This window comes from Anarhichas minor, unplaced genomic scaffold, assembly GCF_050575085.1.
Source record: "Anarhichas minor isolate MPS153535 unplaced genomic scaffold, ASM5057508v1 ptg000009l, whole genome shotgun sequence".
Lineage (NCBI taxonomy): Eukaryota > Metazoa > Chordata > Actinopteri > Perciformes > Anarhichadidae > Anarhichas > Anarhichas minor.
This window is the reverse complement of record NW_027466455.1, coordinates 157,389-181,599: the sequence shown is the minus strand read 5'-3', so window position 1 is coordinate 181,599 and position 24,211 is coordinate 157,389. Positions and strand designations below refer to the sequence as shown.

Below are 24,211 nucleotides of genomic sequence, written 5' to 3'. Positions count from 1 at the left end.
GGCACAAACTGCGGCCTCCTGGAGGAAACACCAGTGTTTGTTTGACCCATCCACCTCTCCTCATCACACCCGTCCTGTGTGGAGTTCTACTCGTGTAGTCGCTCGCTAGCTATAGCATGTAGCATCCTGGGCATCACTGGGAATCTAAACACCGCGGCTTTGAGAGCGCTTGTTTTGCGCATTAACGTGATTAACCAATGATTTAACCTGCAAGCTAGGACCACTGATTCACCAAACCTGCTTGCTTGCAGTCTCTGTTCCACCACAGTCCCCGACGTTGGTCTCATGATTCATTTTGTTTCTAAAGATAGATTTGATTTTGTAGCGAATAACGAAGGTTTCAGGGGAAATGTATCGGAGTCAAAGTATCAGTTTTCTTTGCAAAATGTAGTGAAGTAAAAGTAAAAGTCAACAGAAATATAAATAGTAAAGTAAAGTACAGATATCCAAAAAAACGACTTAAGTACAGTAACGAAGTATTTCTACTTCGTTATTATACACCACTGGATTTATTAAGGCAGATGCAACATTATTTTCCCAGGCTATTAAATGAAGGCCGGGACACGTGCCTGAGCTGTGGCGTACGACACATGCGCAGTGCAGTAACTGGAGCTGCGATGTCGGAGGGTTACAACAGATGGCGCCGGACATGAAGGTGTCTGCTCAGGTGCTGTCTCGGTACTCTAATTTAATTATTTCTCACCCACAAAGCAAGGCTACTATGACAATCTCCCTGCAGACGCCTCAGTGACATGAATCAGTCCTTTGCACAGGTGCAGACCAGATTTCACTGCGCATGTGTTGTACCCATATACACTGTAGCTTCTTTACATTCAAATAGAATGTAAAGAAGTTACAGTGTTGCCTTTTCTTTTCTTTCCACAAGAACGTAATTTTGTCAGGTTGATAAAAAAATGTCACTTTACTTCCTGACATTATTGTTACTTTTTGTAGGTTCTACCCTATGAGCAATATGTCAGGTGTTTTAACAGGCACACTACATGTAATATCTAGGCACAGCTACAGCACTGGGGGAGAATCTCAACTCCTGACATGCACTTCTTCATAAAGTGACCGGAAAATGTGGATCGACAGGGACTAAGAATTGGTTTCAAGCATTCATCTTGTGAAAAAATAAAAATGAACCGAAATTCTATTAATTTACCATTAACTTACATTTATATCATACAGTAGAACAGTATATCTGGAGGGGAAAAAAGACTCCTCCTGACCACTTGAAGCTCTTCAGGCACATCAAGTGGCAGCAGGATTTTCTGTACAGTGAGTGTGCGGAGATGGTTTTTGGTATGGTTTCTCTCGTGTGTGAATTATTTGATGCGTCCTGAGACATCCGCGATGAAGCTCTTCCAGCAGAGCCCACAGTGTTACAGTGTGTGTAACCCACATGGAGCGGTTGCCACCCTTATCGCATCTGTACGGTTTCTCTGCCGCACACCAACACATCGGTGGGATTTCAACTCTGCCTGCAAAGTGAAGCTTTGTCTGCGGTCGTCCCCTGGTGTGACTCCAGTGATATGACTTCTGTTGGTCTGGTCGCTTGCGAGACCGTTGTCTCTGTAGCAGCACTTCCCACACTGGCTGCATGTACACGTGAGGCCTGTCTTAATTTTCTCCAAGGTGATTAGCGAAGACATTATTCTCCTTCTTCTTAATAGTGAGTTTGCTGCTGTTCTACCAGGTGACAAGACTGGAAAGCCTTTCTCACACCGCTTGCATTGGTATGGTTTCTCTCCTTTCTGAGAGAACCGGTGTGGCTTCAGTTCAGACAGCTGGCTGAAGCTCTTCTTGCAGAAGCTGCAGTTGTAGGGTTTCTCCCCCATGTGGCTGCTGTTGTGTTCTCTGCTGCAGCACGAGGCTAAGACTGTTCCCCCAACGGTCACATTGGACGGCTTCTTTACTGTTTCAGCATGCAAGCAATGTTATTTCATTACTGAGATGGTGGTAGGACGGCTACTTAAGAGGAAAACAGAGACAAACAGGAGGAGAAACCGTTCACAATAGAGGAACCCTTTTTCTACAACCAAATCAATAAAATAGGAAAGCAGTAACGGCATCAAACAAAGGCAACAGGGGGGGAAAGCTAATATGCATGTATCTGCGAAATGGAATTATGGAAGAATGCTTAAATAACTGATTACTAAAGACATTGAAAACACTTTTACATACAGTAGCTATTGGTCCCAGTTATATGATAAAGCTGCGATGATGACGAGCCAGGTTCTTTGGAAATTCTATTAAACAATATTTTACGTGCTGAAATGTTTTTACTGTAGTATACTTACTTAATCAAAATGTCACATTTAGGGAAACAAATATTTGACACAATTAGACAAACTTTTATTCATACCATGTCAACACAAAAGGAGAACTTATGCTGCAGAATAGCAAGAGACAAGCATGTATTTGGACGTGGTTTATTTGACATTAAAGGGGAGAAAGAGGAGAGGGATTACATTATTGTGCATATTCACACGTGTATCTGTTTCACATGCAGCAAAAAGGCTAAGAAGAAGATGAAAGAACTGTCAATATCGATAAAGTGCTTTTTTTCCTTCCATTGCGCCGACAAAAGCAAAAAGTAACTACATTCTGGGAACTATAACTGTAACTATAAACTCTCTCTTCTCGTTTCCTCCCGAAACTTTCTCTCTTTCTCTCCCCTCATCCAGCGGTTTCAATGGGAGCCTGCATACCAGTTCATGACGTCACCACCCGTCCCCCCTCGTCCTCGTGTCCTCACAGGTACCTGCTGAGTTTGCGCGCCTGCCTCTCCCTGGCTTCGAAGGCCGATTTGGTGTCCATCAGGTCGTCCAGCTGCCGGCGGATGTGGGCCATGTCGAGCTGTGCGGACTCGCACTGCTCCCTCAGGGCGGCCGACTCCACCCTCAGCTGCGTGGCGGCCATGGAGAGCTGCTCGCTGCGTTCGCGGCACTGCATCTGCATCCTCTTGGCGTCGCTCAGGAGGGACTCCACGCTCACCGCCACGGATTCACACTGATTGAGAGACATGTTCTGGGCAGAGGTAGAGGGATGGAGGTCAGAGGTCAAAACAGGAACTGGACATCAAACGAGGATTAGTTCATGGACTTTTAAGCAGTCAGATGCTTGAAAACAGACTTAAATACATGTTTGTCCAGTAGAAAGGCTCTCTGGGATTTACTTTTGAGATTTAAGGACTCTGTTCTCTGACTTGGCTGTAAAATACAGCTATCCTGCCAGAAAATCAGATGAAGTGACTCAACAGCTCGCAGTCAGAAGTCCAGCAGAGGTCACCGGGTTTTAAACAGAACATTTGATCTGTAGAGAGTGAAGTAGCTTAAAGAGGCTTATCAAGGCTCAGCTCAATCTACAGTGGCCACTGCTCTTGTCCCTTTCCTACCATCAGTCTCTGTCAGTTTTTCACTCTGTTTTTCTTCTTCTTTTGTATCCACACAGATTCTTTTTCCGATCAGTAGCCCAATATAACAGGATGGGAAAAGGTCTTACCAGACACTCCAAAGTCAAATTAATCACAAGTTTTGTGGTTTTCTTCTGAGACTCGAGTGTGAGAAAGTCCTCAACGTTCTCCAGACTTCTCTGTCCTCCCAGCTGTCCTTTTCAGACTCAGACAGTAACTCAAGGGGCTTTAGGAGACGATGGTGGAAGTGTCGGTTGGAAATTGACTTACAGAACCGGCGAAGTTCCTCCCACAGAGTGCTGCTGTGTCTTCCCGATATTCTTCTATTATCACTCTCCGTTCTCCGTCAGCATCCGTCTCTTCTTTGTCCCTCTCTCTCTCTCTCTCTCTCTCTCTCTCTCTCTCTCTCTCTCTCTCTCTCTCTCTCTCTCTCTCTCTCTCTCTCTCTCTCTCTCTCTCTCTCTCTCTCTCTCCAATGAATTTAGTCTTCTACCTTACAGCTCAAGATAGGTCAGTTAATCCACAGAGATTAGACAGTTAAGGAAAGAGAGGAGTCATGTTAGCAGGAGTAAAGTGTTTATTTTGACCTGGTAACTGCTGGTGACACTAGTTTGTACCTTGTTCTGTTTCAGAATAAGAAATTCAATTGTTTTTTGTTGTTTATTTAGAAATATCTTGAGTCTAGTGGCCAAACAATTATTCTATATTTCAGGGTATACAGTATGCCATTATTCAATACCAGTGCAACAATTGTCTTCTTAATGTATATTCATAATCTTTATTTTGAACAATGATACCAATATCATTTTAAGGGCTGACTGTATTTTTGGGCTTGCTGATATAGTCCCATCTCGTAACTACATTTTGTTTTGTCATAAATTCCTGCTGTTCATCACTTTGATGGGATGGCAGAATAAATACAGTATTCTTGTTGTGATTAGAATTTATCAAATGTTGTAATCTCTTTCTGTCTTTTGTGCAGAACCATGGGAATCAGACGCAATCACCTTACAATAATGTCCTGGCTAGAATAAACGGCAAAGTGATTGAAACCTTGTTTCCTGGTGGTTTGTGGCTCCAGTTCCAACGATAAATCCGTAACAACTATTCTCGATTAACACATGAAACAAGACATTACAAAGGTACGAGTGAGTACTTGTTACGGACCAGCAGAGGGAGACACAGTTCAACACTAAAGCATCAAGAGAAAGCACATTTGAGTCATTGTGTTTTAACTCTGTGGTTTATTGGTTTAAAAAGTGGCGCACCATGTGCCAAGTAAAAACCCTCCTGAATTATTGTCACATAATGTTTCGAAACATAGCAAGTGTTTCTTTACAGTGTTTCTTTTTCTCAATAGTTAGCCTGAACTATCTGAGATCACATGACCAACACTTTGAGACAAAATGAAGAGAAATAACAATTGGCCTCAATGTCAAATGTAACAATTCATTATAAATAAAGAATAAAGATACAGAAGTAAAACATTCATCAAATAATAAAAAAGTACCTGCAAAAAACACTCAGAAACACCATCTGAATGAAGAAATGCACGTCTGTGTGATCCAGTAATCAGACATTTGACGTGGCTTTTGTGAGTAGATGTGAGTAACGGATACATGTACATATCAGCAGGTCAAGCCTCTCCATCATGTGGTCAAACAGAGGCTTGAGATGGAGTACTCCTCCATTGTTCTGTGCACGCGTGGGTTCAAATCCCATCCTCGTCGGGGCGCGATGCTTCTATTGAATCTAAGAGCTGCAACACCCTAAAGCAAACTAAGATTATCACAAACTACTGTAACTACTTTAATACAATATCTCACAGAATGTGTTCACTGGACAAACCTGCAGCGCAGTGCTCACTAAACGTCTTTACCCTTTTTCCACACCTACTCCCACATTGTCATATTGTGCTCGCGTGCGTGTTTCTGTAAGTCCTCCGTGTCCTCCGTCCTTCATTGTGGCCTTGCGGGCTGGTTGAAAAATGGCTCCGTCTGTGCGTTGCGGGGCTAGCGACGGCGGCCCCGCCAGCCTCTGTGCCCTCCTCTGATCACCTTTGACCCTGAATCCTAGGGCCTCTGGACGATCACCAACAACAAGATGATGAGCCAGAGGAAGAAGTTGACCCACACTGCCGTCTGAGGGGGGGAGTCATTTTAAAGTCAATTTGATGTGTGAGAGAGAGAGAGAGATAGACCCGCAGCGCTGTAACTAAGTCTGAAAAATAAAACTTCTAAAACTTTCCACGAAATGTGTCTGTTTGTGTTTATAGAGGAATATTTTAGAGGAAGATCTTAAGTATCAAACATGACCTTTCATTATTAAAGGCTACTTTATTACTCTGTCGTATTTTTTAAACTAAGAAACCAATCTACTTCCTGTTTACACCGGCACCCACCCGCATGCCCAGTGTACGTGAATAGTCACGTGATATTCGTTTTCAGGCGTTTTAGTCTGGACGGAGGTCATTTTGAAAACGATGCTGAAACGCTGTGTGGATGGAGATCGTTTTAGTGTATTTTTTGTGTATTTTAACGTATTAGTGTGGATGTGGACTAAGTGATACTTTACAGCAGCCACCACTATATCAGCAAGATCATTTTTTGCTATATATGAATAAAAGTGAACGTTTGAGCTGAACATGAAAATATTGTAAAATGTATTTTCCCTAGTTCGTAATCACAGTAGATTGGGTATGTTGACTGGTGCTTTGTCAACATAATGCAAAGAGTTAGGAGAACTGCGTAATGTATCCATTCAAGACATTAAATCAAACAGGGAATGAGGCCCACTGACCTCGGCATCGTGTAGACCGATGTAGAATCGTCCCCCTCTAATTGGACTGACCCATTTTCTGGTCTGGGCCTCCTCACAGCTTGAGAGACAATAGATTACATGTTAGAAAGTGACAGATATTTAAGTTTGAACGCATCTTTTGTGTCCTGATAAATATGTGTTAACAGTAGCTAAATATACTAAGCATCCACTTAGATTCCAAAGTTATACAGTTAGCCATCGGTATATGCTTTTATACACCAAGGGAAAAGAGAGTGTGGAGTGTGTGTGTGTGTGTGTGTGTGTGTGTGTGTGCCACCTGGTGATGTTGGGAACGCTCCGTATGACCGAGTTGCAGAGCGAGTCCCGTCCGATCTTCACCACGCACCCCGTGATGAGCAGGAAGATGAGGAAGAAGCTGCTCACAACAATAATCAGGTTCATACGCACCCGCCCCCTGTGGAGAAGAGAAGGGAAGAAAGGAAAATTAAACCTCTGAACAAATGAGGAAATTATGTCAAACTCACATATGACTGCGTTACAACAACACACCTATGACTCATGTTCTCTTTTTGATCCGTTTTTGAAATCTACTTAAATGTTGTTTCCACCTCCTCACCAGCTCTGCAGCGTGTACTGTTAGACCTTCAGAGACGCTATTCTGTCCGGATTTTAAGTCTGGGTTGAGTTTCCCTTCATGCTGCTTCACTGTCTCACGCCAACAAGAATACAACTCTGGCCAATATCAGATTTAACAAGCAATATTACTATAAGTCAAGCTTTTATTGTTGATAGTTTGACATGTTGTGGTATTGCTAGAATTGGGTCTTTTTTTTGCAGCAATCTGCAAAGTGTTTTTGTGCGGCTGCATGTCTTTCGAACACGCATTTGTAATAAAAAATGTTCACACATGAATGCCTGTAGTGGGTTAAATGGGTGGAGAAATACCGAATGGGATATTGGTATCGGCTTTAACATCATATTGCGCTGCTATTTTGAGTGGCAACATTGACTAGTGCCAACTTAAAATGTTTGCATCAGCTTAGATATTCTTGCATGAAAAGCCGTGTAACATAAGCTTCCACAGGGCTAAGCAGTAGAGTTGGAGAACAAGATGATCACAGAGTTATAAAGTAAGTTTCATGACGTGCCGCTACCTTCTCATTTCCCCGCAGAAGCACAACGTGTACAGCCAGTACAGAGTCACAGGGTAACACACCACTACTACCATGACCGATATAGTCGTCACGAAGTAGCACAGAGACGGGGAGCTGGGCGACTCGATCCCGATAAGGCCGGCTGTAACATTGTAGTTGACAAGTCCATACAGCATGCACCGGCCTCCAAAGTTACCCTGAGAGACAAGAGATTTTATTTAGAAATTTCAATTTGGCTCCATTTACATGCAGGCTAATAGTCTCATTTTCATTACATTGTTTCAATAACTTCATATTCGTTACTGGTGGAATTGCAACAACAAAACAGAACAGAACAGAACACACACACACACACACACACACACACACACACACACACGAGCTGCAGCATCTGACCTCTACAAAGAAGTAGAGAGAATAATTGGGCACAATGATCATCTGGTCACATGGGGCCTTTCTCAATATGTGTTCTTGTGTGTACTTGTGTTCTGGTGGACTTGTGAAAGTACTGTTACTATTCAAAAGTCTGCATCGAGCCAAGCACGGTCCAAATGCCCGGATGTGGCTTGCTCCGCCCATTTTACCGGGGATGCATCGGAGGTGACTTGTGTGTACTTGGGACAGCCAAATATCCCAGAATGCATTTGCACCAGCAACAGGAAACAATAGCGGAGGAGAAATCATACAACTATATGTATATATACACAATTATATGTATATATATATACACAATTCTATGTATATATATACACACAATTATATATATATACAATAATATGTATAATCATATAATTGTATATATATACATATAATTATATATACAATTATATGTATATATATATTTTATTTTAATTTTAAATAAAGTGAAAAAATCAGGGTTGTCATATTTAGTTTGATTGTAAAAATACTTAACAGTAAAAAACCGGATTAAACTCATTAGCAACACCAGCTGAGGTGGTGATGTCATCAAGTATGCTGCTGTTCCAATTGCAGAATGACTGTACTTGTGTCCTCCCGTCCTTAGGAGTCTGGACTTTGAGCCTGAAAAAATGACCTTCTGGGCGTCTGTAGCCTCATTCTCTCTGAGGGACTGTAGTGTGTTTGATGAGGGAAAACCTAAACGTTGTGATGTTTAGCTCGATCCTTGGCTGGGACGTGTCCTGTGCCGAAGTGTCCCTGAGCAAGACACTGAACCCCTAACGGCTCCCCGGGCGCCTGTCATGGGCAGCCCACTGCTCCCTATACATGGATGGGTCAAATGCAGAGACAAATGTCCCCCCTTACCGGGACGAATATCTTACCGGGACGAATATAGTATAATAAAAGAAAAAAAAAAAAAAAAAACACGAGGAGGCGTGTCCGAGACTTGCAACAACACTCACCATTTACAGAGAAACGAAAGTCATGTTATTTTTAGTTATAGACCTGATTGCGCTCTGGTTTTGACAGTGACCGATATGTAATAAGTAGGAAATAACGCAAATAAATCAAAAAGTGTCGTTAAGTATAGAATTAAACAGACAAATACGTGCCACGAAAGAGATTTTTCTCTTTGGTGAACTTGAAACTTTCTAGCACCAACACGCACTGAAAAAGTGAGTTTATCTGGAAGAGGGTTGCGATAAAAGAAGCACATGGATGAGGTTAGTTGATTCATTTCTGGGTAAAGTCACCTGCACTATGGTGATGGATGCGGCGGTAATACTCCCACAGAAGAAACTGCTGGCGTACAGACCCACCTCCAGCAGCAGCAGCGGTAGCGCCATCGTCTCGGGTCAGGTTCCTGACTGAGTAGAGACCCGCATAAAGGCAGCCACGGTAAGAGAAAATACTTCCGGAGAGGTGGGTTTCAAAATAAGATCCGAGGTTAAGCGCACAGTCGCAACGGTCCCTTTACCTCGAGTCAGTACTGAGTTGTAGAAACAGCCGGGGCGGACCAGCGTCAAGTACGACTGGATAAATCAACTGAAATCTCCATTCATGTTTTTATATTAAGATAAAAAGCAAACAGAATGATGTGATTTACAAAAAAGGAAAATCAAAAACTCTAGAAAACTCCTACCGACTTAAACCGTGTCATATGTTGCAAAAATGAAAAAAGAAATGTTGAGATAATTTTGAAAGAACTGTCAAAATCGATAAAGTGCTTTTTTTCCTTCCATTGCGCCGACAAAAGCAAAAAGTAACTACATTCTGGGAACTATTTAAGTCGACCCCACATCTCTCCCTTGACCCTATCTTCTCGTTTCTTTCTCTCCCCTCATCCAGCGGTTTCAATGGGAGCCTGCATACCAGTTCATGACGTCACCACCCGTCCCCCCTCGTCCTCGTGTCCTCACAGGTACCTGCTGAGTTTGCGCGCCTGCCTCTCCCTGGCTTCGAAGGCCGATTTGGTGTCCATCAGGTCGTCCAGCTGCCGGCGGATGTGGGCCATGTCGAGCTGTGCGGACTCGCACTGCTCCCTCAGGGCGGCCGACTCCACCCTCAGCTGCGTGGCGGCCATGGAGAGCTGCTCGCTGCGTTCGCGGCACTGCATCTGCATCCTCTTGGCGTCGCTCAGGAGGGACTCCACGCTCACCGCCACGGATTCACACTGATTGAGAGACATGTTCTGGGCAGAGGTAGAGGGATGGAGGTCAGAGGTCAAAACAGGAACTGGACATCAAACGAGGATTAGTTCATGGACTTTTAAGCAGTCAGATGCTTGAAAACAGACTTAAATACATGTTTGTATTACTTGGCTGTAAACTACAGTCAGAAGTCCAGCAGAGATCACCGGGTTTTAAACAGAACATTTGATCTGTAGAGAGTGAAGTAGCTTAAAGAGGCTTATCAAGGCTCAGCTCAGTCTACAGTGGCCACTGCTCTTGTCCCTTTCCTACCATCAGTCTCTGTCAGTTTTTCACTCTGTTTTTCTTCTTCTTTTGTATCCACACAGATTCTTTTTCCGATCAGTAGCCCAATATAACAGGATGGGAAAAGGTCTTACCAGACACTCCAAAGTCAAATTAATCACAAGTTTTGTGGTTTTCTTCTGAGACTCGAGTGTGAGAAAGTCCTCAATGTTCTCCAGACTTCTCTGTCCTCCCAGCTGTCCTTTTCAGACTCAGACAGTAACTCAAGGGGCTTTAGGAGACGATGGTGGAAGTGTCGGTTGGAAATTGACTTACAGAACCGGCGAAGTTCCTCCCACAGAGTGCTGCTGTGTCTTCTCGATTGTTCTATATTTCAGGGTATACAGTATGCCATTATTCAAAACCAGTACAAAAATGGACTTCTGAATGTATATTTATAATCTTTATTTTGAACAATAATACCAATATAATTATATGGGCTGACTTTACATTTGGGCTTGCTGATATAGTCCGATCTCGCTCTGTGTGGTGAAACTGATCATTAATAAATATCACAGGCAGGTTTAGCTGTCTGGGACAAAACCAGAAACAGGCTTCTAAAGTAAAGTGAACTACATTTTGTTTTGTCATAACTCCCTGCTGTTTATTACTTGGATGGGATGGCAGAATAAATACAGTATTTTTGTCCCTTCAGTGTTCATAGCCACAATAATAAGATTATGTCTCATTACACAACGTACGACTTTACCCAGATACTCAGAAATAATTGCCTTTGTTATCATAAGACTTTTCTCCATTCACACATGAAACAAGACGTTACAAAGGTACAAGTGAGTACTTGATACTACTGTTTCTTTACGCAGTGTTTCTTTTTCTCAATAGTTAGACTGAACTATCTGAGATCACATGACCAACACTTTGAGACAAAATGAAGAGAAATAACAATTGGCCTCAATGTCAAATGAAACAATTCATTATAAATAAAGATACAGAAGTAAAACAGCTGGGCACATCGTAAAAACACAAAGCACAAACTTCTCAAAGGGTAAAAAAAAAAAATCTTTGTCTATTTACAAAAATACAAAATCTGAGCACATTCATTAAATATATAAAAAATGGCTACAAAAAACTTCCATTTCATTCCATGTAAACAGCAACTATTGTGAGATTGTTGAAAAATGGCATCGTCTCTCCTCTGATCACCTCTGACCCTGAACCCTGGGGCCTCTGGACGATCACCAGCACCCCGATGATGAGCCAGAGGAAGAAGTTGACCCACACTGCCGTCTGAGGGGGATGGGAGTCAGGGAGGAGACAACACATGACACACGGGAGGGACATGAAGCTTTTCATCTGAGTCAGAGTAGTTCGTAATGGACACACCCTCTACACATAGATATTGACTAAGACCATGTCCACACTACTACGTTTCCATTTGAAAACGCATATGTTTTGCTACGTTTACACTGAGAGTCCACACTACGCCAGAGTTTTCAAGCACCGAAAACGGAGGAGTTTGAAAATGCTCCCGAGGACGGATAAGTTTGAAAACACCGGAGTTGCCTCTTCGTGTGGACAGTCGAAAACGGATAAGTTTGGAAACGATGGCGCCCACACCCGTGTTCGCTACTTGATTGAAGATAAATCTTAGCTGAATTTCAGGAGCAGGACCACGCCTCAGCCACTCCCCCACTTCCGGCCACACTCCTATAAATACCTACCCACTCTAAGCCCCAGCTTGCTCGACGACCAGTTCGCCTCCCCAGAGGCCACCCGTACATCCCGGGGTAGCACTCGACCTGCCGCCCACGAGACGCCACCAACCGCCATCGGACTCGGAGAGTGTCCAGGCAGCCCAACGCAGCCAAACCTGCCGATCCCCATCATGCCGACCAGCTGCATCCACCGGCCAGAATCCCTCTCTCGCTCAATCCGACAATACGAAGACCCAGATCAACGGTCGTCCTCCAGTAACCCACATCTCGGTGGCAGAGGGAGACCCGCCACCCCCAGACGCAGACTACGGAAACATAAGTCCCTCTCTCCTTCCCCGCTCGCTCCAGACACAGCGCTCGGGAACGAACCTCCGACAATTCAAGAATCTCCGACGACGGCAGCCCCCCAGCACGCCGCGCTCAAAGCTGCTGCCACCGCTCCCGCGCCCCGGCCAGGTCCCCCATTGAAGAAGCACCGGCCAGGATCTCCGACTGGACCGTAGTCCGCCTGCTAAGAACACTAAAAGAGAAGGGGATTCCGCACCATCGCCACACTGTTCCAACTCCTCACAACCTCCCAAACGTCTCGTCAAGCAAAAAACTCATCTCCATCCAAAACACACCGGCGTAACGGCAACGACCGTGAGGCAAGCACGCACCCACAAGCCCCGCCCCACCACCCACAAACTTCTGGGTTGCCAGGTTTGCAGCGCACCACCCCTCATCTCCCTCCACCATCCCAAGCAAACCCAACTTTCCATAGCGGCACCGGGATGCCGACTCTCTTTTCTTCTCTCCAACTTCCACAGTATCCTATTCCACCTTCCGGCTTGGATTTATCAGCCCGTACTTTCACCATCCCTTCACACCACCCTTCCTCTGCCCTCTACCCCGGCACCAGGTTGCCAGGTTCCCTCTCTTCTGTCCCCCTCCCTCATCCATCCACAGTGCCCATCACTGCCACCGGGCTGCTAGCTTACTACCCCCTCGCCCCCTTACCTCAGGGGCCCCCAGCGACCTTCCTCAACACAACGAGGGGCGCGATTTACCCTCATGCTCTTCCTACTATGCAGACTCCTGGCACCGGGATGCCAGTTCCCACTTCTTTCTTCCCTACTCTCCAACCATCTCATGCTCTCGTTTCCGGCACCGCGCTGCCCCGATACAGAAACATATGGCGCCCACAGCAATTCGTGGTCATCTCCGGACAAATTGAGAACCGTCCATTCAGCCACGTTTAACGAGCATAGCTACCAAGCCGTCTACAACACTCGTCGTAGATTACAAGTTTTAAACCCTTAACACTCATTCAAGAGAACTGTTCCTGCTTCACTTCCAGCGATGGACCCACACAATTGGTCAACACAACGATGCCGCTCCCTCTGCTGTCTTTGGGGGGTTTCCACAACAGAAGACATTTTGCCGTAGATCAGCTCTGGGATCTTGCAAGCAAATGCCAAGTCGTTTTCCCCTCATGCTACAAAATCTGACCAATAGTAGCCGCAGCCATTACGTGGGGCCACGGACGGCCCAGCAAGTCCATCTCTTAAACTCCTGACAACCTAGCAGTCGTTTAGCTAATCATCAAAGGATGCTGCGACACCAGTCAGTCAAGGGCGCGTTCTCGATGCAGCTCACGTCTGGGCCACCGCAACGCCATGGCTTCTCGTTTCTCATTCCAGAAGTTCAGAATATCCGCCCTCCTGCAGACACCCGTCCAACATCGGTTCCGCCAGATCCAACGGCGTCTTTAAACCCATAAATCCTTACTCGATTTTGCCGACCATCGATCAGCAGAACTCCACCGTCGATAACCTATCTTCCCACGCCTACCAACTTACACTCGCCAGCCTCAACGACCTGTGCACTGGCAGGCAACCCTGCTTCTCAGCAGGACTTTTTTTGGGGATCTGCAAGGCCCGGGAGCCGCAGTGGATCCTCAACTAAGCCTCCCCCAAACTGCGACTGGCTAATCTCCACCAACCATTCCTCAACGCTCCAAATAATTGACATAGGTCCGCCGTCAGCTGAGGCGGGGTCCTAAGCTAGTGAATTGGTTCTTAGCAGTCACGACGTGTCCTTCCCTGATTCGTCACGCCCCTATCACGTGACCGTTTCCCTGAAATCATAAACAACAGCCTTGATTATCGATCGGCTACCAGTTTAATTTAACATGCACAACTGATTACAGGCGTTGCTGACCTTATTGTCTTTACTAGCAGCTGTTGTGCTGTTAAAGTCTGCATTTTTGCGGAGGAAGCAGCTGTTATTGTAGCGATTAGCGAGCGGCGTGTCCAGCAGCGTTATCAGCCCTTTTAAAACGAAAACGATCTCTAGTGTGGATGTGGCCTAAGTGATACTATACAGCAGCCGCTACTATATCAGCAAGATCATTTTTTGCTATATATGAATAAAAGGGAACGTTTGAGCTGAACATGAAAATATTGTAAAATGTATTTTCCCTAGTTCGTAATCACAGTAGATTGGGTATGTTGACTGGTGCTTTGTCAACATAATGCAAAGAGTTAGGAGAACTGCGTAATGTATCCATTCAAGACATTAAATCAAACAGGGAATGAGGCCCACTGACCTCGGCATCGTGTAGACCGATGTAGAATCGTCCCCCTCTAATTGGACTGACCCATTTTCTGGTCTGGGCCTCCTCACAGCTTGAGAGACAATAGATTACATGTTAGAAAGTGACAGATATTTAAGTTTTAACGCATCTTTTGTGTCCTGATAAATATGTGTTAACAGTAACTAAATATACTAAGCATCCACTTAGATTCCAAAGTTATACAGTTAGCCATCGGTATATGCTTTTATACACCAAGGGAAAAGAGAGTGTGGAGTGTGTGTGTGTGTGTGTGTGTGTGTGTACGCCACCTGGTGATGTTGGGAACGCTCTGTATGACCGAGTTGCAGAGCGAGTCCCGTCCGATCTTCACCACGCACCCCGTGATGAGCAGGAAGAAGAGGAAGAAGCCGCTCACAGCAATAATCAGGTTCATACACGCCCGCTCCCTGTGGAGAAGAGAAGGGAAGAAAGGAAAATTAAACCTCTGAACAAATGAGGAAATTACGTCAAACTCACATATGACTGCGTTACAACAACACACCTATGACTCATGTTCTCTTTTTGATCCGTTTTTGAAATCTACTTAAATGTTTTTTTCCGCCTCCTCACCAGCTCTGCAGCGTGTACTGTTAGACCTTCAGAGACGCTATTCTGTCTGTAAAACCTGCAGTGACAGTCTGGGTTGAGTTTCCCTTCATGCTGCTTCACTGTCTCACGCCAACAAGAATACAACTCTGCGCAATATCAGATTTAACAAGCAATATTACTATAAGTCAAGCTTTTATTGTTGATAGTTTGGCATGTTGTGGTATTGCTAGAATTGGGTCTTTTTTTTTGCAGCAATCTGCAAAGTGTTTTTGTGCGGCTGCATGTCTTTAGTACACGCATTTGTAATAAAAAATGTTCACACATGAATGCCTGTAGTGGGTTAAATGGGTCGAGAAATACCGAATGGGATATTGGTATCGGCTTTAACATCATATTGCGCTGCTATTTTGAGTGGCAACATTGACTAGTGCCAACTTAAAATGTTTGCATCAGCTTAGATATTCTTGCATGAAAAGCCGTGTAACATAAGCTTCCACAGGGCTAAGCAGTAGAGTTGGAGAACAAGATGATCACAGAGTTATAAAGTAAGTTTCATGACGTGCCGCTACCTTCTGATTTCCCCGCCGGTGCAGAACGTGCACAGCCAGAACAGAGTCACAGGGAAACACACCACTGCTGCCATGACCGATATGGTCGTCACGAAGTAGCACAGAGACGGGGAGCTGGGCGACTCGATCCCAATAAGGCCGGCTGTAACATTGTAGTTGACAAGTCCATACAGCATGCACCGGCCTCCAAAGTTACCCTGAGAGACAAGAGATTTTATTTTGAAATTTCAATTTGGCTCCATTTACATGCAGGCTAATAGTCTCATTTTCATTACATTGTTTCAATAACTTCATATTCGTTACTGGTGGAATTGCAACAACAAAACAGAACACACACACACACACACACACACACACACACACACACACACACACACACACACACACACACACACACACGAGCTGCAGCATCTGACCTCTATAAAGAAGTAGAGAGAATAATTGGGCACAATGATCATCTGGTCACATGGGGCCTTTCTCAATATGTGTTCTTGTGTGTACTTGTGTTCTGGTGGACTTGTGAAAGTCCACTGCTCCCTATACATGGATGGGTCAAATGCAGAGACAAATGTCCCCCCTTACCGGGACGAATATCTTACCAGGACGAATATAGTATAATAGAAGAAGAAAAAAAAAAAAAAACACGACGTGTGTCCGAGACTTGCAACAACACTCACCATTTACAGAGAAACGAAAGTCATGTTATTTTTAGTTATAGACCTGATTGCGCTCTGGTTTTGACAGTGACCGATATGTAATAAGTAAATACTTATTCTGTTTTTAATAAAATATGCTTAAGTGCGAGAGCATAAAAAAATAGTAAAAAAATCATTTAAATTTTTTAAAAGATTAAAAATTGGACAGCTAGGCTTTGTTTTTTTAGAACAGATAACGCAAACAAATCAAAAAATGTAGTTAAGTATAGAATTAAACAGACAAAAATGTGCCACGAAAGAGATTTTTCTCTTTGGTGAACTTGAAACTTTCTAGCACCAACACGCACTGAAAAAGTGAGTTTATCTGGAAGAGGGTTGCGATAAAAGAAGCACATGGATGAGGTTAGTTGATTCATTTCTGGGTAAAGTCACCTGCACTATGGTGATGGATGCGGCGGTAACAATCCCACAGACGAAACAGCTGGCGTACAGACTCAGCTCCAGCAGCAGCAGCGGTAGCGCCATCGTCTCGGGTCAGGTTCCTGACTGAGTAGAGACCCGCATAAAGGCAGCCACGGTAAGAGAAAATACTTCCGGAGAGCTGGGTTTCAAAATAAGATCCGAGGTTAAGCGCACGGTCGCAACGGTCCCTTTACCTCGAGTCAGTACTGAGTTGTAGAAACAGCCGGGGCGGACCAGCGTCAAGTACGACTGGATAAATCAACTGAAATCTCCATTAATGTTTTATATTAAGATAAAAAGCAAACAGAATGATGTGATTTACAAAAAAGGAAAATCAAAAACTCCAGAAAACTCCTACCGACTTAAACCGTGTCATATGTTGCAAAAATGAAAAAAGAAATGTTGAGATAATTTTGAAAGAACTGTCAATATCGATAAAGTGCTTTTTTTCCTTCCATTGCGCCGACAAAAGCAAAAAGTAACTACATTCTGGGAACTATTTAAGTCGACCCCACATCTCTCCCTTGACCCTATCTTCTCGTTTCTTTCTCTCCCCTCATCCAGCGGTTTCAATGGGAGCCTGCATACCAGTTCATGACGTCACCACCCGTCCCCCCTCGTCCTCGTGTCCTCACAGGTACCTGCTGAGTTTGCGCGCCTGCCTCTCCCTGGCTTCGAAGGCCGATTTGGTGTCCATCAGGTCGTCCAGCTGCCGGCGGATGTGGGCCATGTCGAGCTGTGCGGACTCGCACTGCTCCCTCAGGGCGGCCGACTCCACCCTCAGCTGCGTGGCGGCCATGGAGAGCTGCTCGCTGCGTTCGCGGCACTGCATCTGCATCCTCTTGGCGTCGCTCAGGAGGGACTCCACGCTCACCGCCACGGATTCACACTGATTGAGAGACATGTTCTGGGCAGAGGTAGAGGGATGGAGGTCAGAGGTCAAAACAGGAACTGGACATCAAACGAGGATTAGTTCATGGACTTTTAAGCAGTCAGATGCTTGAAAACAGACTTAAATACATGTTTGTATTACTTGGCTGTAAACTACAGTCAGAAGTCCAGCAGAGATCACCGGGTTTTAAACAGAACATTTGATCTGTAGAGAGTGAAGTAGCTTAAAGAGGCTTATCAAGGCTCAGCTCAATCTACAGTGGCCACTGCTCTTGTCCCTTTCCTACCATCAGTCTCTGTCAGTTTTTCACTCTGTTTTTCTTCTTCTTTTGTATCCACACAGATTCTTTTTCCGATCAGTAGCCCAATATAACAGGATGGGAAAAGGTCTTACCAGACACTCCAAAGTCAAATTAATCACAAGTTTTGTGGTTTTCTTCTGAGACTCGAGTGTGAGAAAGTCCTCAACGTTCTCCAGACTTCTCTGTCCTCCCAGCTGTCCTTTTCAGACTCAGACAGTAACTCAAGGGGCTTTAGGAGACGATGGTGGAAGTGTCGGTTGGAAATTGACTTACAGAACCGGCGAAGTTCCTCCCACAGAGTGCTGCTGTGTCTTCCCGATCCTCTCTCTCTCTCTGTTAATCCACAGAGATTAGACAGTTAAAGTGAGCTGAGTCATGTTGTATTGGCAGGAGTAAAATGTTTATTTTGACCTGTCGGGTCACACTAGTTTATGTCTTGTTTCTGTGTGAGGGACCAGGGTACGCATAAAGCTGGGAGAGCAGGTAAAGTGGGAAAAATAGGGATTTTATTCACCCAAAGTATGTACAATAATTAGGATGGGTAAAAAAATCAAGGCAAAGTGACAAATCAGAATAGTATAAACTTAACATAATTGCACTAAAGTCTTAAGTACAACATAATTAAACAGAGTTTAGTTTAAGACAACATAGTGAGTGCTCTTCTGAACAAGGTGTGATGCAGCTGCTCAGTCTGTTGCCAGAAGGATGGTCGGCTGCAAAACACTGACAGGAAAGTTAACACTTTTATCAACCGCAACTTAATATTACTTGATAGCGTGACCTCAATCTATATAAAGTCAGTCAAAACAGGTCTTTTTATGTCTCGCATCATAATTTAAAGAGTAGTGAAACAGTTCATTATGCCTGGTTGATGGTTTGACTAGTTTGCAGCCGTCACATTGTTTCAAAATAAGAAATTCAGTTGTTTTTTGTTGTTTATTTAGAAATATCTTGAGTCTGGTGACCAAACAATTGTTCTATATTTCAGGGTATACAGTATGCTATTATTCAAAACCAGTACAAAAATGGACTTCTTAATGTATATTTATAATCTTTATTTTGAACAATAATACCAATATAATTATATGGGGTGACTTTACATTTGGGCTTGCTGATATAGTCCGATCTCGCTCTGTGTGGTGAAACTGATTAATAAATATCACAGGCAGGTTTAGCTGTCTGGGACAAAACCAGAAACAGGCTTCTAAAGTAAAGTGAACTACATTTTGTTTTGTCATAACTCCCTGCTGTTTATTACTTGGATGGGATGGCAGAATAAATACAGTATTTTTGTCCCTTCAGTGTTCATAGCCACAATAATAAGATTATGTCTCATTACACAACGTACGACTTTACCCAGATACTCAGAAATAATTGCCTTTGTTATCATAAGACTTTTCTCCATTCACACATGAAACAAGACGTTACAAAGGTACAAGTGAGTACTTGATCCGGACCAGCAGAGGGAGACACAGTTCAACACTGACACATTAACAGAAAGCACATTTGAGTCATTGTGTTTTAACTCTTTGGTTTATTGGTTTAAAAAGTAGCGCACCATGTGCCAAGTAGCATCACTTCAAACTATGTGGTTAATATCTTGACAACAATATCAGACTGAAGCATTTGATGAGCACCTGTGAGTGAACCTGGACTGGATATCAGATGTAACAGTTAGCATATAATGTCATACCTAAAAGTAAGACCCCCCCCCTGAATTATTGGTCACATGATGTGATGAAATGTTATTCCCGCCGTTTCGAGACATAACAAGTGTTTCTTTACGCAGTGTTTCTTTTTCTCAATAGTTAGACTGAACTATCTGAGATCACATGACCAACACTTTGAGACAAAATGAAGAGAAATAACAATTGGCCTCAATGTCAAATGAAACAATTAATTATAAATAAAGATACAGAAGTAAAACAGCTGGGCACATCGTAAAAACACAAAGCACAAACTTCTTAAAGGGTAAAAAAAACAAAAAAAAAAACTTTTGAGGACCATGTTAATTCTTTGTCTGTTTACAAAGGACACGTGTGCCAGTCACATCAAAAATACAAAATCTGAGCACATTCATTAAACAAAAAAAAAAAGAAATGGCTGCAAAAAACACTTCCATTTCTGGTGATGTAAACAGAAACACCATCTGAATGAAGAAACGCACGTCTGTGTGATCCAGTAATCAGACATTTGACGTGACCTTCGTGAGTAGATGTGGGAAACGGATACATGAACATATTAGCAGGTGAAGCCTCTCCATCATGTGGTCAAAAGGAGGCTTGAGAGCATTGGTGGTTATGAAAACTCTTTACCCGACGAGGTGCCCGAGTGGTTAAGGCGATGGATTACTACTCCATTGTGCTGTGCTCGCGTGGGTTCGAATCCCATCCTCGTCGGGGCGCGACGCTTCTATTGAATCTAAGAGCCGCAACACCCTAAAGCAAACTAAGATTATCACAAACTACTGGAACTACTTTCATACAATATCTCACAGAATGTGTTCACTAGACAAACCTGCAACGGCAGCGTAGTGCTCACTAAACGTGTTTACCCTTTTTCCACATCGTCATGTTGTGCTCGCGTGCGTGTTTCTGTAAGTCCTCCGTGTCCCCCGTCCTTCACTGTGGCCTTGGGGGCTGGTTGAAAAATGGCTCCGTCTCTTCGGCCGTCACCCCCGCGTCGCCGAAAAGCCCTCCGGCCGGCCCGCCTACGATCACCTTTGACCCTGAACCCTGGCGCCTCTGGATGATAACCAGCCCCGCGATGATGAGCCAGAGGAAGAGGTTGACCCACACTGCCGTCTGAGGAGAGGGGGAGTCAACACATGACACACGGGAGGGGCATGAAGCTCTTTCATCTTGAGTCAGAGCAGTTAGTAATGGACACACCCTCTACACATAGACATCGACTAAGTGATACTTTACAGCAGCCGCCACTATATCAGCAAGATCATTTTTTGCTATATATGAATAAAAGGGAACGTTTGAGCTGAACATGAAAATGTTGTAAAATGTATTTTCCCTAGTTCGTAATCACAGTAGATTGGGTATGTTGACTGGTACTTTGTCAACATAATGCAAAGAGTTACGAGAAGTGCATAATGTATCCATTCAAGACATTAAAACAAACAGGGAATGAGGCCCACTGACCTCGGCTTTGTAGAGACTGTTGTAGAATCGTCCCCCTCTAATTGGACTGACCCATTTTCTGGTCTGGGCCTCCTCACAGCTTGAGAGACAATAGATTACATGTTAGAAAGTGACAGATATTTAAGTTTGAACGCATCTTTTGTGTCCAGATAAATATGTGTTAACAGTAGCTAAATATATTAAGCATCCACTTAGATTCCAAAGTTATACAGTTAGCCATCGGTATATGCTTTTATACACCAAGGGAAAAGAGTGTGTGTGTGTGTGTGTGTGTGTGTGTGTGTGCCACCTGGTGATGTTGGGAACCTTCTGTATGACCGAGTTGCAGAGCGAGTCCCGTCCGATCTTCACCACGCACCCCGTGATGAGCAGGAAGAAGAGGAAGACGCCACTCACAACTATCATCATGTTCATCCACATGTGATCCCTGTGGAGAAGAGAAGGGACAGAAAGGAAAATTAAACCTCTGACCAAATGAGGAAATGACGTCAAACTCACATATGACTGCGTTACAACAACACACCTATGACTCATGTTCTCTTTTTGATCGTTTTTTGAAATCTACTTAAATGTTGTTTCCACCTCCTCACCAGCTCTGCAGCGTGTACTGTTAGACCTTCAGAGACGCTATTCTGTCCGGATTTTAAGTCTGGGTTGAGTTTCCCTTCATGCTGCTTCACTGTCTCACGCCAACAAGAATACAATTCTGGCCAATAATAGATTTAACAAGCAATATTACTATAAGTCAAGCTTTTATTGTTGATAGTTTGACATGTTGTGGTGTTGCTAAAATTTAATTTTTTTTTGGTAGCAATCTGCAAAGTGTTTTTGTGCGGCTGATGTCTTTAGTACACGCATTTGTAATAAAATTCTTTCACACATGAATGCCTGTAGTGGGTTAAATGGGTGGAGAAATACCGAATGGGATATTGGCATCAGCTTTAGCATCATATTGCGCTGCTATTTTGAGTGGCAACATCGACTAGTGCCAAACTAAAATGTTTGCGTCAGCATCATATTCCTGTGTGTGATCAATAAAGTTCATCATACCTCTAAAAGTCAGCCTTCAAATGTTGATATAACCCGAGTTGAACAACAATTCAAGTTGTCTGAAAAGCCGTGTAGCATAAGCTTCCACAGGGCTAAGCAGTAGAGTTGGAGAACAAGATGATCACAGAGTTATAAAGTAAGTTTCATGACGTGCCGCTACCTTCTCATTTCCCCATCGATGCAGAACGTGTACAGCCAGTACAGAGTCACCGAGAAACACACCACTGCTACCGTGACCGATATGGCCGACACGAAGTAGCACAGAGACGGGGAGCTGGGCGACTCGATCCCAATAAGGCCGGCTGTAACATTGTAGTTGACAAGTCCATACAGCATGCACCGGCCTCCAAAGTTACCCTGAGAGACAAGAGATTTTATTTAGAAATTTCAATTTGGCTCCATTTACATGCAGGCTAATAGTCTCATTTTCATTACATTGTTTCAATAACTTCATATTCGTTACTGGTGGAATTGCAACAACAAAACAGAACAGAACAGAACACACACACGAGCCGCAGCATCTGACTTCTATAAAGAAGTAGAGAGAATAATTGGGCACGAGGATCATCTGGTCACATGACGAGAGGAGCGCACATCCACGGTTACGCGCACATTTTCACATGCCCGCATTTCCTGGTTTAATCGAAAAGAGAAAGTGGACTTTAAACCTTAAAAAATGAACGTTATCTTTTCTTTTTTTTAAGTTTAGACAGCAGCGTAAAAGGAGCGCAGCTAAATGAATGGAATGTGTGACTTTATATATAGTATACATGTATAGTATACTGTAGCCTCATTCTGTCTGAGTTATAGTGTGTTTGATGAGGGAAAACGTACTCAACGTTGCGATGTTTTTAGACCGACAGCCCGAGACTTGCAACAACACTCACCATAGACAGGCAATCAGGAGAAAAGTGCCTGTTTTTAGTTTTTGTACCTGCTCGCGCTCTGGTTTTGACAATTAACGATACGTAAAAAGTAGGACATAATTATGCTATTTAACATAAAATAATCTTAAAAAATAATTTTGATTTCAAATTGGCCTGCTCGGCTTTTTTTTTTTAAGAACAGATAACGCAAATTAATCAAAAAATGTCATTAAGTATCGAATTAAACAGACAAATACGTGCCACGAAAGAGATTTTTCTTTTTGGTGAACTTGAAACGTTCTAGCACCAACACGCACTGAAAACGTGAGTTTATCCGGAAGAGGGTTGCGATAAAAAAAAGCACATGGATGAGGTTAGTTGATTCATTTCTGGGTGAAGTCACCTGCACTATGGTGATGGATGCGGCGGTAACAATCCCACAGACGAAACAGCTGGCGTACAGACCCAGCTCCAGCAGCAGCAGCACCGGTAACACCATCGTCCTGCGGGTCAGGTTCCTGACTGAGAAGAGACCCGCACAAAGTCAGCCACGGTAAGAGAAAATAAACTTCCGGAGAGCTGGGTTTCAAAATAAGATCCGAGGGTAAGGCTGGAAGTAAAGGGGAAGATAATCAGCATTTATTGAAGAATGAGTTGTAGAAACAGCCAGGGCGGACCAGCGTCAAGTACGACTGGATAAATCAACTGAAATCTCCATTATTTTTTTAATATTAAGATAAAAAGTAAACAGAATGATGTGATTTACAAAATAGGAAAATCAAAAACTCCAGAAAACTCCTACCGATTTAAACCTTGTCATATGCTGCAAAAATGAAAAAAAAAAAAAGTTGAGATCATTTTGATCCCCCACAACTCACCTGTGTCCTATTTGCGCAATGTAACAAATGCCACGCTTAGATTTTTACGCACAAACTGTTTTGACTTCCGGCGTTATTTCGGCACTTTTCCGTGGGCTTGACTCCGTTCTCTCTCACAGCTCAGTTAGCAGAAGCTGTTTGATTCCCTTCTGTTTTACTTTCAATAAGCTACTGCTTCTCCTGAGCTCCACCAGATGGGCACCTCCGCTTATACATGCGTACAAATCGTTCATTTGCCACACCGATGGGCTGTGGAATCTAACACTGGCTGTCATACAGAGCAATTCTCTCCGGGT

At 43.7% G+C, this 24,211-nt stretch overlaps 2 protein-coding genes and 1 non-coding gene across 3 annotated transcripts; 1 reads left to right on the top strand and 2 right to left on the bottom strand.

The window, feature by feature from the left end:
• Positions 1-7,412: 7,412 nt before the first annotated feature.
• LOC142945977 (transmembrane protein 179B-like) lies at positions 7,413-17,116 on the bottom strand. The gene is made up of 7 exons (XM_076086920.1): positions 16,747-17,116; positions 15,659-15,855; positions 14,810-14,947; positions 14,514-14,592; positions 9,699-9,964; positions 9,027-9,140; positions 7,413-7,550 (listed from the first exon to the last, which is right to left on the bottom strand). The coding sequence occupies exons 1-6, from the start codon at positions 16,837-16,839 to the stop codon at positions 9,032-9,034; spliced, it is 882 nt and encodes a 293-aa protein (XP_075943035.1). The 5' UTR covers positions 16,840-17,116; the 3' UTR covers positions 7,413-7,550; positions 9,027-9,031.
• A 2,367-nt stretch (positions 17,117-19,483) lies between these two features.
• tmem179ba (transmembrane protein 179Ba) lies at positions 19,484-24,103 on the bottom strand. Its single transcript, XM_076086919.1, has 5 exons — positions 23,441-24,103; positions 22,332-22,528; positions 21,411-21,548; positions 21,122-21,200; positions 19,484-20,773 (listed from the first exon to the last, which is right to left on the bottom strand). Exons 1-5 carry the CDS (start codon positions 23,534-23,536, stop codon positions 20,591-20,593), a joined length of 693 nt encoding a protein of 230 aa, XP_075943034.1. The 5' UTR covers positions 23,537-24,103; the 3' UTR covers positions 19,484-20,590.
• trnas-acu (transfer RNA serine (anticodon ACU)) lies at positions 20,287-20,368 on the top strand. The gene has a single exon. It is a non-coding gene; the product is annotated as a tRNA-Ser (tRNA).
• Positions 24,104-24,211: the final 108 nt, after the last annotated feature.

Bases quoted from the DNA above. Each gene is read 5' to 3' on its own strand.
- tmem179ba (XM_076086919.1), bottom strand. From the start codon at position 23,536: ATGGTGTTACCGGTGCTGCTGCTGCTGGAGCTGGGTCTGTACGCCAGC. The intron at 21,549-22,331 runs GTAGCGGCACGT...TCTTCTCCACAG, and splicing joins ATCGATGGGGAAATGAGAAG to GGATCACATGTGGATGAACA. The intron at 20,774-21,121 runs GTCAGTGGGCCT...CCCTCTCCTCAG, and splicing joins ACAGTCTCTACAAAGCCGAG to ACGGCAGTGTGGGTCAACCT.
- LOC142945977 (XM_076086920.1), bottom strand. From the start codon at position 16,839: ATGGCGCTACCGCTGCTGCTGCTGGAGCTGAGTCTGTACGCCAGCTGT. The intron at 15,856-16,746 runs GTGACTTTACCC...CTTGTCTCTCAG, and splicing joins CATCCATCACCATAGTGCAG to GGTAACTTTGGAGGCCGGTG. The intron at 9,965-14,513 runs GTCAGTGGGCCT...ACCTCTGCCCAG, and splicing joins TCGGTCTACACGATGCCGAG to AACATGTCTCTCAATCAGTG.